At 34.4% G+C, this 19,418-nt stretch overlaps 1 protein-coding gene and 1 non-coding gene across 5 annotated transcripts in view; both read left to right on the forward strand.

Moving 5' to 3' along the window:
* The window catches only part of FAM83B (family with sequence similarity 83 member B), an 81,109-nt gene that overhangs the window by 13,305 nt on the left and 48,386 nt on the right, over positions 1–19,418 (forward strand). For all 4 annotated transcript variants that reach the window (XM_055330048.1, XM_055330046.1, XM_055330045.1 and 1 more), the window contains one exon: positions 3,037–3,540. In XM_055330048.1, coding sequence (XP_055186023.1) covers positions 3,085–3,540 — 456 coding nt within the window. In that variant the 5' untranslated portion in view covers positions 3,037–3,084. The remainder of the gene's footprint in view (positions 1–3,036; positions 3,541–19,418) is intronic.
* LOC129513243 (U6 spliceosomal RNA) lies at positions 18,692–18,796 on the forward strand. Its single transcript, XR_008665205.1, has one exon. It is a non-coding gene; the product is annotated as a U6 spliceosomal RNA (small nuclear RNA).

Consider the following 19,418-nt stretch of genomic DNA (forward strand, 5'->3'; position numbering starts at 1 on the left):
TATTTTTCTTTACTCATTAACTATTATATATATTTATATATACTTTCTAGGAGTTTTTAATGTTTATTAATAAAATAATGCAGCTTAATGCTTAAAGGTATACCCAATTAATTTTGTCCTCAAATTACACCCTTAAAAAGTTCAGCAGTTGAGCTCTTGAGAGTGCCATATTAAATCTGTAACTAAATACAGGTGCTGTTTTATTGTAATACTTATGCAAGTACCATTACCTTACTGTTCTCCCTTAAAATTTGTTTCTAAATAGTTCCTTCACAATTATCCCTTGTAAACAGCTCTTGTGATAAATGTGTATCTCTAGGCAGTGGTTAGAGGGTATAGCTTCTCTAGCAGGATGAAATCAAGCATATTTATTTTTTATCTTAACTCTTATGTAATATCTCAGCTTCCACGCTCATAGCCATTGCATTTTTTCTATGATGTGTTTTTCTGCATTGCATCTGGCATTCATATTTGATTAATCCTATATAGTGTTTTACTTTTTTCATCTTCTGTTGTTTTGTTTTGTTTTTTTCCCTCATTAACTTTTTGTCTCTGTCCTCATGGTTTTATTTTGCTTTCATGGTCCTCTTGATCTCTGTGATTTCGCAGTTTACCTATAGCTCAAGAATGATTTTTTTTTTTTACAGTTGCAGAGTATATTTATGTAGATAAAACTTGGGAATCAATGGTTTTTTTTAAAGCACTTTGTGCATTTTAACTTCTAAGTAGATAATAGGTGTTTAACCTCACATATTATAGGAATCCAAAAGTTACATTTTAAAAATTAGGAAATAAATGCTAAGAAAATTTAAGATTTTTGTAAACAACCAACAGTTAACTACTGTCTTAAGCAATTACAAATAACAGATGTGATTTTCATGGGATCACTGGATGCCATCCCTTCATGAACTGGAATTGTCAAATGAACACCACACCTCACTAAGTCTTGGGGAACTAAACTCTATTCCAATGGATTGATTCTATCAAGTAAATGAAAATCTTATTTCTTTGTTAAAATGAGTCCAGTATTATGTGCACAAAAGAACTTTAATGAGTGTCAAAAGGTCTTTAATTAGTAGTACAATACCATGCATATTAAGTGAGGAACTTGAGGAAGATTTCTCAACCATGGCACCATTGACATTTTGGGCCAGATAATTTCTTAATGCAGGTAGCTGTCCTTTGTATATGGAAGTATGTTTAATAGCATCCCTGGCCTCTACGTAGTACCTGAAAGTAGCACAAACATATTTTATTTAGTTTTATTTTCTTGTATCATTTTAATCTTTGGGCTTTCTATACTTTAAGACTTTGTTGGTAAAAAATTTTGAGCCTAGGAATTCAGATAGGATTGTCTCCACTAAAAGAATCAAGTGGACCCTTTTGTCTTCCTTATTCTTTAGCTCTGCCTTAGTATGGGTGCTGAATCTTTTCTGATCTCCCCACCTTTTCAGCAAAACTTGTGGCTCTGTTTTCCATTCCTTCACAACTCCTCTGTATGATTAGTGATTTGTTACATCTTTTGATCTGAGGAGTTAATAGATGGTAATGGCTTTGTGGGTTACCCTCCCAAATTAGGTTTGAGTTAAGATAGTCTTGAGTCCGAAAACACTGGGTTGAGTGGAAAATCTTAAATTAGAATAGGGCCCTTGACAAAGATGTTTTTGGTGAAATTATTCCTTTAGTGCTCATAGCACATCATAAAGCTGAGTTTTGTTTGAGTCTACACAATGGAGAGCTTGGCTTCGAAAGATTGTAAAGTCCCTTATTTGGTTGAGATAAAGTCTAGTGTGTGATCTTACACAGTGAAGGATTGGATGAATGATGGTCTGTGGGCATTGTGAGAGTTGAGGTACGAGCTTGGTTAGGCAGATTTGAATTCCTAAGAGAATTCCTTGAGTTATCTTTGATATCTTAAATTTCTTCATCACCTAAATGCTGTCAAACTATCAGATCTCAGGAGTTCTTACTTTGAACCAGCTCCTGAATATTCCTGTCACTTCTTCACTGGGTGTTTAAACACTGAAAGACTTAGCTACTTGTCTCTCCCTCTTTCCCCTGATAGTGCCAGACTAATTGTTTTAAAGACTGGTTTTGTTGAACCACAAAATTCTACCATGTCCCTCAACACCTGGCTTCACCAGGTCTATTAAAATTTATCTCCTACTTCTAGTGAAAAGAATCTGCTTTCCAGCAGACCAAGTAGTTTTTGTTTTTGTTTTTTACTAACTTACGAATGTATCAAGCTCCTATCTGTTCTGTGCTTTTGCTATGTTTTCCACTCTTGTGTGAATTAAAATATTCCTTCTTGCCACCTAATCATATTTTTACTTAGTACCTCAGATTCAACTGAAGCCTATGACCTGCATAAGGATATACTTAAATCATTTATTCTGTATTGATCTCTATTTGCTTTCATCTGAAAGCATTGACTACAGGCAGTACTAATTTTGGCCCTTAGCAATATATGGCTTTCTTCAAAGTGGTAAGAGACAGTTTTGTGTGTATATTTTGCCTCTCCAACTAATTAATACATTTCTGGAAGGCAAGTATTTCATGCTTTTTATATTCCCTTAGCATGTGAGTATCTGCATAACAAGTAACTAGTAAAACTTATATTAATGGATGTCCAGGTACTGATTATATTCTATTTTAAAATATTGTAAAACCCAAATTAAAAAAAAAAGTATAGAAATGAATGGATATGACCATGTGTAGTCTCAGATTAAAATTAAGAAGAGTGACCTTCCTGGATGTCAGAGAAGGGGAGATGTTTTTCTTTAGGTGAGAAACTGAAAGTAGAGGTACCTTGGAGAAGGAAAATCAACTAGTGACCTGCAAAAGGAAATCTGTTTAGCTTATTTGTAATACGTATGTGAATTATGGTGCAATTAATGCCACTTTGGATGTGATGTGTGTGTCCTATAGAGCTACTGGTAGTAGAAACGAATAAATGCAAAAATAATGATTTCTGTGGATCATTAAAAAATTTCATTACAGAATTTGATCTCTATTTCCTTCTTTTCAAACACCCAGATACCTCTCATCATTGTATGGATGGACATTTGAGAGTGCTGTTGTCAAATGCTTGCAAGCATGGAAACTTCATCAATGCTGTCCTCGTTGAATGATGAGTGTAAATCAGACAATTACATTGAGCCTCACTACAAGGAATGGTATCGAGTAGCCATTGATGCACTAATTGAACATGGGTTAGAAGCATACCAAGAATTTCTTGCCAAGGAACGAGTATCAGACTTCCTAGCTGAAGAAGAAATTAATTATATTTTGAAAAACGTCCAGAAAGTTGCACAAAGTACAGCACACAGCACTGATAACTCCTATGATGATACCTCATCTTCAGGGACTTACTGGCCCATTGAGTCTGATGTGGAAGCTCCAAATCTTGACTTAGGCTGGCCATATGTGATGCCTGGACTCTTGGGAGGCACCCATATAGACCTCCTCTTTCATCCACCAAGAGCACAGTTACTTACAATTAAGGAAACTATTCGGAAGATGATCAAAGAAGCAAGAAAGGTAACATTTCCATTTCTAAATGAAATTTTTCTTTTAAATGGATTTTTTTCATTGAAATATAGTTGATACACAATGTTACATTAGTTTCATGTATATTACATGGTGATTCAACAAGTCTGTACCTTATATGGTGCTCACCACAAGTGTAGTTACCATCCATCACCATGCAAAACTATTATAATGCCATTGACTATATTCCCTATGTTGCACTTTTCATCTCTGTGATTTATTCATTCCACTCCAAAGGAAAACCATGAAACATGTGGAAAAGGCACCAAAGTAGTATAACATATGTATGTTAAAAGAACCTCTATATTTGTGGGCCATGCCTATTATTCTCAGAAAAATATAATATGAATACATAGAGTTGTACTTCCCGTATCTTGTGTATACTTAACAGAGCAATAGGCCCCTGCTACAGGAGATTTCCTTCTCTTCTCATACCTTCTTCTGCCTGTTGAAGGCTAAGGTGTATGAACTGGCAACAAGATGACATGATACATTCATTGAGTTCAAAGCTCTTACATTTTCCTTAATCTCTGAAAGGAAATATATCATCGGTAAATCTGGTGAAATTTTTTATGTATTCAAAAGGACTGAGCCCTAATTCTTTCTCTGAACATCATTTATGCTATTAAATAAACTGTAGATTTATTTATTTTCTCACTTGTATGGAAATGGTATAAAATCAGGTATGACAATGTAAAATTCTGAGGTAGGGTCCTGAGGGACTTAGCATTTTATGGCCTCTGTGCTGTTTATTAAATATTTATATTGGCTTATAAATCTCAGAAATTCTATTTTAGGGCTCAAATAAAACTGTAGAAGTTTTCTTTTAATCAATCAAATAAAAGTTATTGAACGTTTTTTAGGTACTCAGTACCATGATAGACAATTTTGAGAATCCAAAAAATTACCTAAGCTGTTTATTGAACTCAACCTAGAGTTTTAAAAATGGATGGATAAGGAGTTACAATTTTTCACTGTGTCTATTTCTCATTTACGGAAACCATGCAATATAGAAATGTAGATCTAAAAGGGACCTGAGCATCCACACATACATGACATTGCTTTATTTCATGTCACCAAGACCCAGAAATGCTTCAAAAGCTTGCTTTTATGAAGTACAGAAATATAAGACCCTTGAAATTTGCAGTGAAATTGTAGTTTGCAAGGTAGGCAACTAAAAGCCTCGCAGTCATGTTAGGGAGACACAATGTTCTAAGACTAATGTCAAATGTAGGCTTTGCAAAAGTAAGGCAACTTTTTTTCCTCAAACATTTTGCACTCAAATAACCTGGCTTTTAGCCATGAATTTAGGAGTATTACATTAAAGAAAGTGCTAATCTACTCCACTTGTTAAAAATTAGCTACAGAATCAGGCACATGGTAGGTGTCCAAACTTATTGAATGAATTAAACTGTCGGTTCAATTTTCTGAATTGTACCATGACTGTTTTCAATACTGCACTCTCTATACTCTGTGGACACATCCTACAATTGTATTTTATAAAGCAATAGCATGAAAGTCAAGAATATATATGAATCCTTGCGAAGGTAGAGTAACAAAAAGCAAGTAACATACCATTTGCTAATTTCTGTTCCAGGAGGTAGTATGATTTTGAACTGTAATAGTAACTTAAAATTTAAAAATACATCAGTGAAGATTAATGTTATTATGGTAAATTTAGTTATGAATTCATCAGCCTACAACACAGCTAGTTTCCTTTGGAGCGTTGCATTTCTGTGATGCAAAGTGAAATTCAGGAGCTATCGTAAGTTCTTGAGCTAGCACTCACTGGAAACTGAACATTAGTCATGAGCATTTGATGTGTTTTTCTTTCTAATGTGGCAGCTATTTATTTAGTGAGCCTGTAAAAAATATCCTTGCCTGGTCATCATCTGCTGGGAACTCCCACTTGAATTGGCAAGATGAGGAACGTGAAGTTCATACTGTAAAACAGTGATCTAATGTTCTGCTTCTCTTCCACAAAATCAAAATAGCATGGAATAAGAAAGAGAATTTTACCTTTATTTGATTTAGTGTGTACATACCCAGACTGAATTAAAAGAAAGAGAAATATTTGAACATTGTGAATTGAGTATATTGTGATTGGATATAAATCATACCAGATAACTTAGTGTTTTGTTTTCCAAAAGTATTGGAGAACATTTTAATTTCTACCCAGATGTGTTAAATATTGAAGTCCGGTGGCCTATTTATGTACGTAATGTGTATTTCTCTAGTGTTTTTGGAAATATCTTTGTGTGTCATTATGAATGTTTAAATATTTTTGAAGAATCTAGTACTCCAGGAATAAAAAACTTATTGACCCCATGTTTACAAAATGTTGCGTTATTTAGCCCATAACTGTAAAAGGTCTTGTGAAAAAAAAATTAAGAAGAGAAAATATTATTTTTAAGTAAAAGCTTATCAGAACACATTGCTTTGTAGATTATGTGTAGTGTTCATGACTGTCATTTACTCAGCAGATAAGTCAGGTTCTTATATTCTTCAGATTCAAAGGAAATTTACTAGTTATCAGGATCAAACTTTTATTTTCAAACTATTTTCAGAAGAAATTCTCTTTATTGAATAACTCTCAATGAATTGTCATTGCATTATGAAGAGGATGATTTTTTTCCCATAAAGTGAGTAATGTTTATTTTAATGAATAGAACACATTTTCCTGCCTTCAGATTTCTTAGGAACATTGTTTAGGTAATCAACATAATGAAACTATTGAGATATGAAGCCAAACAAGTAGGGCTAACAAAGCAGGACCCAAGAAGAATGATCTTGGAGAAGAATTTAAGTCTGTTTTCACTGTTCTGTTTGCAATTGACAGAAGGTAATTATGAAAATAAATGTCATATTATGGAAAAATCATATTATGGAAAAAGTAGTGAAAAGAATCCAGAAGCACTTTTTTTAGAGGTCCAAACATTAGAAGTCTGATTACCAAATAAACCTTCTAGTCCCCTGAGAAAGGGAATAAAAATGATACTATATAACATCTATCTTTACTGGAAATATTTTTGTTTTTAAATTTTACTGATTTCTATGCTCTTGTCTCTAAAGTCACAAGTCTCTGAATCACTCTTTTATAAGCAGAAGATACTCTTTATAGTATTTCAAAAATCCATTGATTTGTTTTTGTTTATTCGTTTTTATTTTTGCCAGTTGTCACTTAGAAGTTGTATAGAGGGTTTTTTAGTTTGTTTTCTTGTTTTTTCCTTTTGTTTGTTTTTTTTTCTTTGTACGTCTGCTTATTTTATTATTAAATAATTCTCCTTTGGGAAAATCCAATTACAAATAACTTCTTACTTGTGCCCTTTGAAAAGGGCCATCTTTTTATTTACTGGCTCTTTTTTTCTAACTCTTTCTTATATTTTTCCATATGTGGTTGCCGTAATTACATTTGGGTCGACTTTATATAGTCTGATAACGTCTAGCAAAACTTTTCCCAGGTAATTACTTGTCTCTCAAGAGGTGTTCCCAAGATGATATATGCATGTATTCCTAATTACTGTGAACACCTCTTATGAAAGTATCCTCTCTAATTACTTTAAAAAGTCATCTTTCATTAAAGTAATTTTTCTTCAAGCTACTCAGTGGTGGATATCCATAAAGTTCTAGTTTCTGATGGTCTTGAATATGTGCTTAATCAGAATGCTATTTTCATCTGTTTCCTTCTAGGCTAGCTTCTTCTGTGAGGTCTGACTCTTAATCTTCTGAAATAGGGACTGAGAAGACACATAAGCAAGAGTCTAGTGAGAATTAGGGCAAAGAAGTTCCTGAGGTGTTCTTTACTGCCTCTCTTGAGTCATTGTTTTTGGGTGTGGCTGTTATGGCCTGGGGAGCTATTAGTAATACAGAGAAACATTAACCACCAATTGGCCCATGGCCACAAATGGGAAGGTGAACAGATGATTGGGCTTTTCCTAGGATTTGCGGGCATTATAAAGGTAGTATAGACTAGAGGCTCTACTATCAGGGGCCTACCACTAACTAGTTAGAGACTGAACAAGTCATTGTACTTCCCCAGGTATCTTCATTTATGTAGTGAAAGACATGAAGCAAAGCCTTTTAGTATTTTTTTTTAAATCTAATGTTCCTATCCAGATCTCTAAGAGTGCTTACCAATTCAAGATTATTTCAATATGTTGTACTCCTTGCTGAATTAGTCCAGTACATGAATATTTTTGGGTGTGGCCTAGTGTGTCACTTCCATCTGTATGACTTTGCGATTATATCCTGCCCAACTAAGTGATATTGATGTATATATCAGTGCCTTTATTGGGCCAGTACCATCACTCTCCTGATGTTCCCAATTTACTCTCTGGGATGCCAGGGTGGCTCAGTGGTTGAGTATCTGCCTTTGGTCCAGGGCATGATCCTGGAGTCCCGGAATCAAGTCCCATGTCAGGCTCCCAGAATGGAGCCTGCTTCTCTCTCTGCCTGTGTCTCTGCCTCTCTCTCTCTGTGTCTCTCATGAATAAATAAAATCTTAGAAAGAAGAAAAAAAGAAAGAAAGAAAACTTACTCTCTGCCCTTTCTGTTGCACCTCTCCCTGTGAATACTTTCATTCTTTGAATTGGAGTCAACGTAAGTTTTTTTCCAGGAAATTTTTTTTGCTAAGTCAGATTTAATGACTTTTTTTTTATCCTGTGACATTAATTTGAATATCTCTTCTCTAAGTGAAATGTATTACATGTTCATACACACACACACACACATTTGTGTGTTATGTGTATATGTGGGAGAGAGAGAGAGAGAGAGATGTCTTATTAAAATTGCACTGGCTTTGCTATGCTAACTGTTGCTGTGTCTGTATGGGAATACTCTCATATATTTTGAGCTCCTTGTGCTTTATAGGAAGGTAACACATTTCACATTTTTCTCAGTTCATTTACCTACTTCCTTTGTCCTACTCTGCAGTAACTCTGTTGACATTAAGTATATGATTTTTAGCACAACTGCTTAAGGGAGAGGAGGGAGGAAAGAAGACGCTATGTAGGGACTCTAACCTTATTGTAAGATCAAGTTTTGGGTTTTCTTAGTTGACTTGAAAACTTGTATGGAGGAAAAAAACACCATAGTTTCCTTCTCTCTCTCTCTCTCTCTCTCTCTCTCTCAATTATCCAAATTCAAATAATGCTCTTTTTTTTTAAAGAGGTTTTAGGGAATTATACAAAGACTCTGAATCTTGGAGTCAGGGCTGGGTTGAATCCCAGCTCAAACAGCAGTTTGTCTTAGCTATTATATTACAAGTTCTCTGAGCTTTATTTTTCCCATCTCTAAAGTGGAGATGCTAATACTCCATAGGATCCTTGTGGGGATGGAATGAAATAGTTGATATGTCTAACATGACACCGACCATATATTTAATACCCGTTGTGTGATGTTGAAATTCTTCCTCCTTTTCTTTTTCCATCACCTCCTTCTCCTCTTACTACATTATTCCAGGCTTTTCTATATCCATCAGTCTATCTTTTTGCATCATTGTGATTTGGCATTTATTCTTTAAAAGTGAGAGCAACATCTGACCAAGTTCAATACCCAACAAGATAGTGTCTTACCAGGAATGCCAGTTTGGATTATTAGCTGTTCATGAAAAGCTTATTCCTGAAAAGGCTTAAACCAATTTCTGAAGCATTATAATGATTGCACATTCTACATCAGTTGTAGAGCAACACAGCATTTTGCCAATGTTTGCTTCGAAGGGAAAGTATTGATTCAATATAAGTATATTGGAAAATAGGACCTACTATGAAGACAGCTTCAGGATATGCAAAAATGATACCATTTTTTTATGTAAAGCTGTTACATGTTGAAGAAAAAATTCTAAGCCATACATTCTTACTTAAAATCTGAAGCTCTGAAAAGAGAGAAAGCTCTGGTTATACCAAAGGGAGGGGTGCATATTCTATAGGTCATGAGAAAAAAGAAATCATTTCATTTTCCTCTAGAATTTTAAAGTGATAACTTTATTAGATTTTTAAAGAAAGAAATTGTACAAGGGTTTCATATTTATGAACAAGAACAAGAATTTGTAAACTTTTAAAGTTCTTGATAGACTTGTCATTTGGTGTCGAGGTTGGTTTAAGTAACTCTGACTTTATGAGATATTATCACTTGCTGAATATTTCTGATATAATTCAAAAAGTGATAAGGATAGGTGCCTGGCTAGCTCAGTCAGTACAGCACACAGCTCTTGATCTTAGGGTTTGAGTTTAAGCCCCATTTTGGGTATGGGGATTACTTTAAAAAGTAAAATAAAATAAAATGATAAGGAATATTATTTAAGGCTTACCATAATTATTCTTCTTAGATGTTTTACCAGGCTTGTGTTGTCAAGTAAAATCTAAAGACCACCTATGATTTTTTTTAACAGAATTTCATTTGAAAAATAGTAACTTAAGAGTTTAGCTTTAATAAGAAAAATTAGAAAAACTTACAGGGGACAATAAATTTATCAGAAACTCCATTTTGATAATATTAACCTATACCTCTATTAGTGGTTGAAAAAGAACAATATGAAATTTGAGCTATTTGAAAATGCAGTTGACTTATTTGATTAAGGGAATTTTTTTAAGGATTTATTTATTTATTTTAGAAAACATGAGCAGGGAGAGGGGCAGAGGGAGAGAGAGAGAGTGAAAATCCCAAGTAGACTTCCAGCTGAGTGTGGAGCCCAGCTTGGGACTCAGTCTCATGACCCTGAGATCCTGAGCTGAGCCAAAATCAAGAGTTGGAGGCTTAACTCACTGAGCCATCCAGGCACCAAACTCAGATCCCTTTAGAGCCACCCTATAAAAATAACTTCAGAGGGGGAGAAGGCATGTAGTATCCAGTAGAGAGTGAAAACAATATAGGCAAAAGGAAGATCATTTATAAAAATTCTTGTTTAAAATGTAATAAATGAAACATAGATTGCAGCTAAGTGGGATAAATTTAGGAACTCAAGTGCACAGTGAGGCATCTTATCAAAAGTTAACTTTCGTGAGAATAACAGGATATAACTGACCTTTGCTTATCAGTCCTTCTAATGAGATGTAAAATGTAACAGGGGTTTGCTGCAGGAGCCTTTTTTAAATGATGAGGGCTGAAACACCAGACTTCTATTTTGTATTTAATGGATTCTACATACTGTTCTGTAGTTGCCACAGATTCATCATGTGATATATACTTTTATGTTAATTATTCTTTTTTTTTTTAAACTAGTCACTCTTCAAATTATCTTGAAAAAAAATTGTTGGCTTTTATAGTAAGGACTGAAACTGGGATCTGGTTTTGAGTAATGGATTTATATTATGTAGTGTAGTAATAGTATCAGGTAATATTTACTAAACACTTCTGTGTCAGGCACTGTACTAAGCACTTTACATGCATTACCTTAAAGTGACCTTCACAACCACCCTGTGAAAAACATGCTTTTTATCATCCATATTTTACTGATGAGTAATCTGCTTTTTTTGTGACAGTTATGACTCCAAAATGATCATAATTGGAAACTAATGATGACAGCCTATTCCTAAATAGAGGTGTTAGAAGATATAGTTGAGGGGATCTAGGATTAACACCAGTTGGCAGAGATATAGTTGCACTGGTTTCTAAATGAACCATATACAAAGCCATTATGAGGTTGCTGTTAAAAGTCAGAGTTAATGTACCTGTCACTGACAGAAGGTTATGATTAAGTGATGACATGGAGCATCTAGGATGAAGACTACACATCAGGAGGCACTAAAACGAAATCAATTCTCTTCAGTTTAAATACAGGGAAAATTTGAAGAAGTAAAAGAAGAGCAGCCCAATTATGAAGTTGTTCTGTGGCCTCTTGAGGCTTCAGCTGTGAGTGGATCAGTCGGATTTGGCCAACCTCTTAGGTACACCTCATCAAGAAAGGGGCAGTTGAGGAAAGTGGAAATGAGCCATGCATCTATTTCCAGCAGAGCAGGCTAGACATAGGAGAAGCTTTAGAGCAGGAACACGCTTCTTGTGTGTTATAGGATGCCAATAAAGATGCCAGTTGCTGGACCCAAGAAAAAAAAAGGGGGGGGGAGCTGAGTAGGTAGGTTCAGAGAAATAACATGGAGGCCCACATGAGCCATTATAAGGACCTTGGCTTATGCTGTATGTAAATTGGGGAGCTGCTGGAGAATTTTGAGCAAAAGAAAGATAGCATTTCAAATATGCTATATTAAAGGATACATCTGACTATGATATTGAAAATTGACTGTAGGGCTCGAGTAAGCACAGCAGAGGCTTTGAAAATAATTCAAGTATGAGATGATACATTAGATGGTCGAGATGGCAAGCAGTGATGGTTAGTTTTTGGATATATTTTGAAGACAGTAAATATGGGTGTGAAATAGGTTAAAGAATATAAAATAATCTCAAAATGTTTGGCCTGAACAATTGGAATGATGGCATTGTCATTTGAAGGTGGTACACCAGTCATCAAAGAGTTGGAATCAGGAAGCACAGAGACTAAGTTACAGAGGCCTGAAAATTTCTATTTCCACCACTTCCCCAGGATGGTTGACCAATAGCCTAGCGACCAAGACCTATAGACATATCTGAGTAGAGATTAGGGTTCACATTTGACTCTAAACACAGAAAGACTGGACTTGGAGGATCAGTCTTGATCCTGAGGGCCTAGGTGAGGGATGGAAAGTAACTTACATAAGATTCAGATACAAAAAAATGGGGGAATAGAGAATGTGAGAGACAAGAAGATTGACTAGCTGGATGCTGACCCAGGACCTGATAAAGCAGGAGTTTACATAACCTGCTAAGACGTGGAACCTCCCAAAAGCAATTATTTAGCAATGCTGATATGCTGGGTCAGGTGAGTGAAAGACAGAATACTGGGAAAGTGTCACTTGGGAGGTCTCTTTTTATATAGGTCATTTGGGTGAATAAATTTGGCATTTTCAGATAGTAAGGAATATGGAGTGAGTAGAGTGGGTTTGATAAAAAGGCAGAAGTTCCTGGAAGAGGTAGCTTGAGATCAAATTGTGGAGATCTTTTAAATCATCTGGGTGGATATGGCCAGTAGGAAGTCATGAAATGTTTTCGAGTAAGTCAGTGATGGTGTAGAACTTGGTCTTAGGCTTATTCACATTCACATTGGTTAGTTAAAATGAAGGGACAATATAAAATAGGCTGTAACATATTGGGATAATACTCACCATAAGGCTAACAATAGTTTGAAATGGACTAAAATTCAGTATAAAAACAGATGTCTTTTTGAAGTGAAAATATACATTCCATTTTCTTCTATAATAGAAAAATGTAACTACTTTTGTATCTTAAGGAAGGTGATTATGGAGAATCTTAAAGCTGTTATTTGAAGGTACCTTGGTGGCTCCATCAGTTTAGTGTCTGACTCTTGATTTTACGTCAGTCATGATCTCAGGTTCATGAGATCAAGCCCCACGTTGGCTCAGTGCTGAAAGAATAGTCAGCTTAGGGTTTTCTCTCTCTCTCCCTCTGCACACTGCCTCTTTCATGCACACTCACACTCTCTTTCAAAAAATAAATACATGAATAAAATCACTCTTTCTCTTAAAAGAATGAAAGCTATTATTTAAATCTTATCAGATTTTAAGTCAATAAAATTAATTTTTGTTCAAAAAGTTTAAATGAATATACATAATTAAAATCTTTATGTATTTATTGAATCCCTGCTAGGTGTAAGATACTCTGTTATGTCGTAAGTGGAAAAGGAAGCACTTCACATGGTTTACAATCTAATATTTGAAAGCTGTACTAACAGATTAGATTCATAGAGATATATGGATAAAATGCTGTGGGTGTATGAACATTATGTGAGTGACCTATGTATTATAAAGGATCTGGATTTTTTTCCCCCACCTTTTAGGTGTCAGCATATTATGGAGACATTTCATGAAGTTTCAAAGTAGAAAAATTTTGATATAAATAAAAGACCTTCAAAATATTGATTGACAAACACTGTTTACTGGATCAACACATGTATATATAAAAATAGTGTATAGTGTATTTTTTCCTATTATCAGAGTACAAATATTCCCTATAGAAAACCTAGAAAAATACAAGAAAGATATAAGGAAATAAAATTTAGATATTTTCTTCCCTGTATGATAAATAGATGGATAGAGAAGTACATGTGTACACAACTGTGTTGTGTATGCATTTTAGTGCCTTATATAGATTTCTGAAATAGAATGTTTATATGTAATATACTTGAGATAATATTTGAAATTATGTATAAAAGTTTGCCTCTGACTTCTTTCACTTAGGATTTTTCCCATAATAAAATAATTGAATTCCTGTACTAATAATCAGTGGCATAACAAAGCAGGAACAGTGGGAGCTGCCTGCCCTGAATGCAGGTAATAAGGAAGAAGGAAGTTCATTATCTCTAGGGAATTTAAAAACAACAATAAAATTCACTAAAAGGCATCCTGCTTTTTGTTACACCATATACTGGTAGTTGTAAACAATGTCAGTGATAATATGGTGCTCCTCACCAGGGCAGACTCTGCTGCATGGAGGGAAGATCCCTTCTACTCCCACCCATCCTTATCGTAACCTCCTATCATTCTTTGGTACACCAGTGCTGATATGCTGAGAGTCTCCTGGGAATACTCCTTTAGAAAGGAACAAAGCTTCATAACTGCTTTTGGATAATAATTAAACACTCAATAATTAGTTGACTTGCAAAGCTTTAAAAGCAGGAAAAATCAGTAAGTACACATTTTCTTTCACAAACCAACATTTTCCATTGGACTGTATTAATTTCTTATTAATAATCACCTTTCAGTTTCCCCCTGAAGAATTCAAACAGGTATTTTAAACAAGTAACTAAATGTGAAAAGCAAAAACATTGCCATTTGGCTAAATACCAATCCAATATGTGCTACTGGAAAATCCATAATCATGAAAAAAATCAGTATCTGCTGTATCATAGTAGTCACATTGAAGCCTGCTGAAATTCTGAAGCAATTACTGGGAAAAAAAAAAAAAAAAGAATCATGAACCATGTGGTCTTTTTACAAATGGACAATTGGGAATTAAGAAAATCCAAAAGTCCAAAGTCACCGACTGATTAGCAACGTTAGGACAGATAGTATTCAAGCTTCTCAATTTCGTTACCAGACTTTTTTTTTTTTTTTTAAGATTTTATTTAATTATTTGAGAGCATGCATGCAGGAACAGAGGGGTAGGGGAAGGAGCAGAGGAAGAGGGACAAGGAGACTCCACATTGAGCACAGAGCCCTACATGGGGCTCTATCACATGACCCTGAGATCAGGACCTGAGCGGAAATCAAGTCACCCAAGCACCTGTCCATCACCAGACTTTAATGTTATGTTGCTCCTCTACTGAGAAGGAGAACTAAATTTCTCAAGGGCATTAACATCATCTAATGTTTATTGAGTGGTATGTGCTAGGCAGTGTTCTAGGCTCTTTATATGTATTAACATTTTCACATCAGCTCTCTCTAAGGTAGAGACCTCTATTGCCTCCTTTCAGAGGTGAGAAACAAAGAGGTTGAGTAATTTATACCTGGATTTAGAAATAGGAAATGGCAATGCTGGTATTTGAGCCCGGGCAGGGGGCTCAAACAGAGCACTAAACATCAGTATTACCTCTGATAGACCATTCTATGCTGGTACCATGCAGACCAACTGAATTCTCACCACACTTTGGTGCAGATACTGGTTACATTTGATTCCTGCTTATCTACTAGATAGAGTCCAACTCAGTAAGCATGGCATATATGAGGATTTTCATGCGTCCTTACCTTTGTGCTTTATCTTCTTCCTTCCATCAGTTACCTTAAACTCTAGTATTAAAGAATTTCTGTTTTCTGGGCCTTCCATGGCAGCTTATTCCCTCTTAATTTTATAATGATAATTTCTCTACTTGAGGCATCTTTTTCTGTATTGTCTCCTATTCAGTTTTTAAAAATCAGTGTTAAATTTTACTTGTTTGAATGAGCTCTGGTCAATTCCCTTGCCAGACTTTGATTAGTTACCTCCTATGATATTGTCACCTTTGTATTTGTCCCTTGATTTTAGATGAGATAGATTCTCCATTCTGTCATAGGGCTCAGGATTCTTATTCTTTTCTTTCTTTCTTTTTTTTTTTTAACTAGGTTATTTTCTTTTTAAGAATAGATTCATTTTTAATTGAAATATTAATATACAGTGTTATATTAGTTTCAGGTGTACAATGTATTGATTCAACAGTTCTCTACATTGCTGGATGCTCACCATGATAAATGTAGTCACCATCTGCCACATTACATTATTTTTTAAAATTGATTCATAATAATTTTTTGCTGTATATGAATTATTTGTTAGAAACATAAATTGCAAATACATTCTGTGGCTTACTTTTTCACCCTGGTAATGGTATTTTTACATAAACAGAAGTTCTTCATTTTAACACAGCCCAATTTGTTCATTTTTTATATTAAGGTTAGCTATTTTGTGGTTTCTTGGAGAAAATAGTTACCCTAAGATTTATTGGCTTTTAGAAGTTTTATTTTATCTTTCATATTTGGCTATACAGATGCTTCTAGTATTGATTTATGTGTATAATGTGAGATCAGGATCCATGTTAATGTTTGTATAAAGATCTAGTTGAACCAGCATCTTTTTTAAAAAAAATTTTTTTTTAATTTTTATTTATTTATGATAGTCACAGAGAGAGAGAGAGAGGGAGGCAGAGACACAGGCAGAGGGAGAAGCAGGCTCCATGCTCCGGGAGCCCGATGTGGGATTCGATCCTGGGTCTCCAGGATTGCGCCCTGGGCCAAAGGCAGGCGCCAAACCGCTGCACCACCCAGGGATCCCGAACCAGCATCTTTAAATGACAAATCATCCTTTCTGTGCTTTACTACAGTGTCACTATTGTCCTAAATCAAGTAACCAATTATCTACTGGTATATTTCTGGTCTCTGTTCTGTTGATCTATTTTCTAACCTTGTGCCAAGACCACAGTATTTTAGTTACCCTAGCTTTATGGTAAGCCTCACTATTTAGTAGTGTAAGTCCTCTGGGTTTGTTGTTGTTGTTTTATTTTGTGTACTGAAAGTATTGCCCTGGCTATTCTAAATCCTCTGCTTTTCTGTAGGAATTTTAAAATCAACTCATCAATTAAAAAAAATTCTAATTTTACTTGACATTACATAGAACAGAACAGTTTGAATCATCCAATCCATAAACAAGGTATATGCCTCCATTTATTTAGTTATTTCTTACAGTGAGATTCTGTAGTTGTCTGTATATAGTTCTTACATATCATTTGTTTGGTTTGTTCTGGGTTATTTATTATTTTTCATCCTATTGGAATTGGTACCTTAAAAGTTTTTTCTTCTAATTTTTTGGTCTTTTTTACTAGTATATAGAAATAATTTTTTAAATAGATATTGGCTTGAGTCCAATGACTTGATAAATTCATTCCAATAGTTTTTATATAGATTACTTGGAATTTTCTATATCATATCTGTAAATAATGCTATTTTTATTTTCTCATGTAATTTTCAAAGTTTTTGACTACCTTATTACATTGCTAGGTCTTCTGTTACAATGTTGATTATAACATGAAATATGAATAGTGTTTACTGTAGAATTTTTTTAAAACTCATTTCAATTTGTAAAGTTAACGTTTAATGTTATTTAAAGTAATGTATTTTTTTCTATGTCTGATTTTAAGACTCGTTCGTCTCTCATTTTCAGTAGCTTTAATATGATGATATAACTACATGAATACTTATTTTTCTATTTTTCCCCCTCTTGGACATAGTAAAGCTTCTTGAGTCTATGTCTTAAAGTCTACCTGCTGTTTTAAATATCTCAGTGGCATCTCTTCCAATATCGCTTCTACCTTATTCTATTTCTCTTATTCTCTTAGGAATTCTAATTAGAAGTATGGTATACATCTTTGCTTTGTTATTCAAAATATCCCATATAAATTTCATATTCATTTTTGTAATTTCCATAATTTTCTCTTTATTCTAGATACTTTCTATATAGTTATTGTTAAGTCATGAATCCTTCTTCATTTGAGTATTATTTACTATTAAACTCATCTGTTGAGCTCTTAATTTTAGCATTGGTATTTCTCAGTCATGGAATTCTTGAATGTCTAAATAACAGTTACTTTAAATTCTGTTTGATAATACCAGTATCTGGATCACCTATAGGTCTGTTTCTATTGTTTGTTTTTTCTCTTGGTGTTTGGTCATTTGGTTCTGTCCTGTCCTGTGCTTGGGATTTTTTGATTGAATGCTGGATATTTAGTATAAAAAATTGCAGAGATAATTTTCTTTAGAGAGGATTTAGCTTTCCTTGGGTTGACAGCTAATATAAGATTAGATTGCCTTATTCAAATAGGGCTTGAGATATAATGAGGCTGAGATTTAGTCCTTCAGAATAGTGGTCTATCCCCAGTTTTTCCTTACCCCTAGGATAACACTTCTGGGATTTCCTTTCAACACTGAAGGTGTTTACAGGAGCCTCTTTCTTAGAAGAATCTGAACTCTAATGTGATTGTCAAAAACTTTCTTAAGCTTTCTCCCCTTTTAATAACTTCCTTTTGTTTGGTTTCTTATCCTTTTACTCAGTGAGGAATTTAGGATTTGGCAAGTATCTTAAGGGCAATACTTCAAGGATTCTTGAGGTCCCTTTATTGTGATTCCCTTTGCTCTGTGATTAGGAGTTATGGAGTCATTTTTGCCTTTGTGGTACTGGCTTCCGGTTTTGTTTGTTTTGTCTATCCCTCTGAAATTGCTGAAAAGTCTTCACCATAACTTACAGTTTGGCATCAGTGCCTTGCTCTGAATTGGCAAATGTTTAAAAGTATTGGGTGAAAAAGTGGCAGGAAAAATATTGTCTTACTTTGTTATTCCTTTTCTATCTACTATCTTGGCTCCTTAAATACTGGCCGCCTTTATTATTTTTTCCTCACCTTATTATTTCCAGTAGGAGAACTAGTCTAATAAAATTATCGTCTTGTATTAGAGAAGTCCCATTTATTTTATTTTGAATACATTAGTATGTTTAAATATCACAAAATCTGTATGTGAATTTAAAAAATACACATATCAGATATATAGTAAAGGAGTTTAAAATAAAAACCAATGTGATAGTGTTTATGTTAGCACATACACTAAAAATTGGAATGATACAGAGAAGATTAGCATGCTCCCTGCACAAGAATGACATGAAAATTCATGAAGCATGCCATATTTTTATTAGAAGGGTAATGAGTATTAAGGAGGGTACTTGTTGTGATGAGCCCTGGGTATTGTATGTAAGTGATGAATCACTGAATTCTACTCCTGAAACCCATATTAACACCATATGTTAACTAACTGGAATTTAAACAAAAAGTTAAAAAATTGATAAGCTATCACTATTTTTATGTTTAGAAAAAAATATTTAAAATTTATGTCTAGTATTAAAATTTGATATTACTCATCCAGTGAATCAGTTAAAGGCCTGTTTTATTTTATTCTTACTTTGAACATTTCCAACATTTTTGTGAATGGCAACTGTCTGGTATCTTATTTTAACTTCTCATGCCTTACTTTTTCAACATTTCTCAGGGCACCTGGGTGGCTTAGCAGTTGAGTTTCTGCCTTGTCTCAGGGCATGCATGATCCTGGTATCTGGGGTTGAGTCCCATTTTGGGCTCCTTGCAGGGAGCTTGCTTCTCCCTCAGCCTATGTCTCTGCCTATCTCTCTCTGTGTCTCTCATGAATAAGTAAATAAAATCTAAAAAAAAAAAAAAAAACCCACAAAACATTTCTCTGTATAGTGCATGTCATGCAACTCATTATTTTAACCATTATTCCTATGAAATTTTGTCTATA

The sequence above is a fragment of the Nyctereutes procyonoides genome, unplaced genomic scaffold (genome assembly GCF_905146905.1).
Source record: "Nyctereutes procyonoides isolate TBG_1078 unplaced genomic scaffold, NYPRO_anot_genome, whole genome shotgun sequence".
Classification (NCBI taxonomy): domain Eukaryota; kingdom Metazoa; phylum Chordata; class Mammalia; order Carnivora; family Canidae; genus Nyctereutes; species Nyctereutes procyonoides.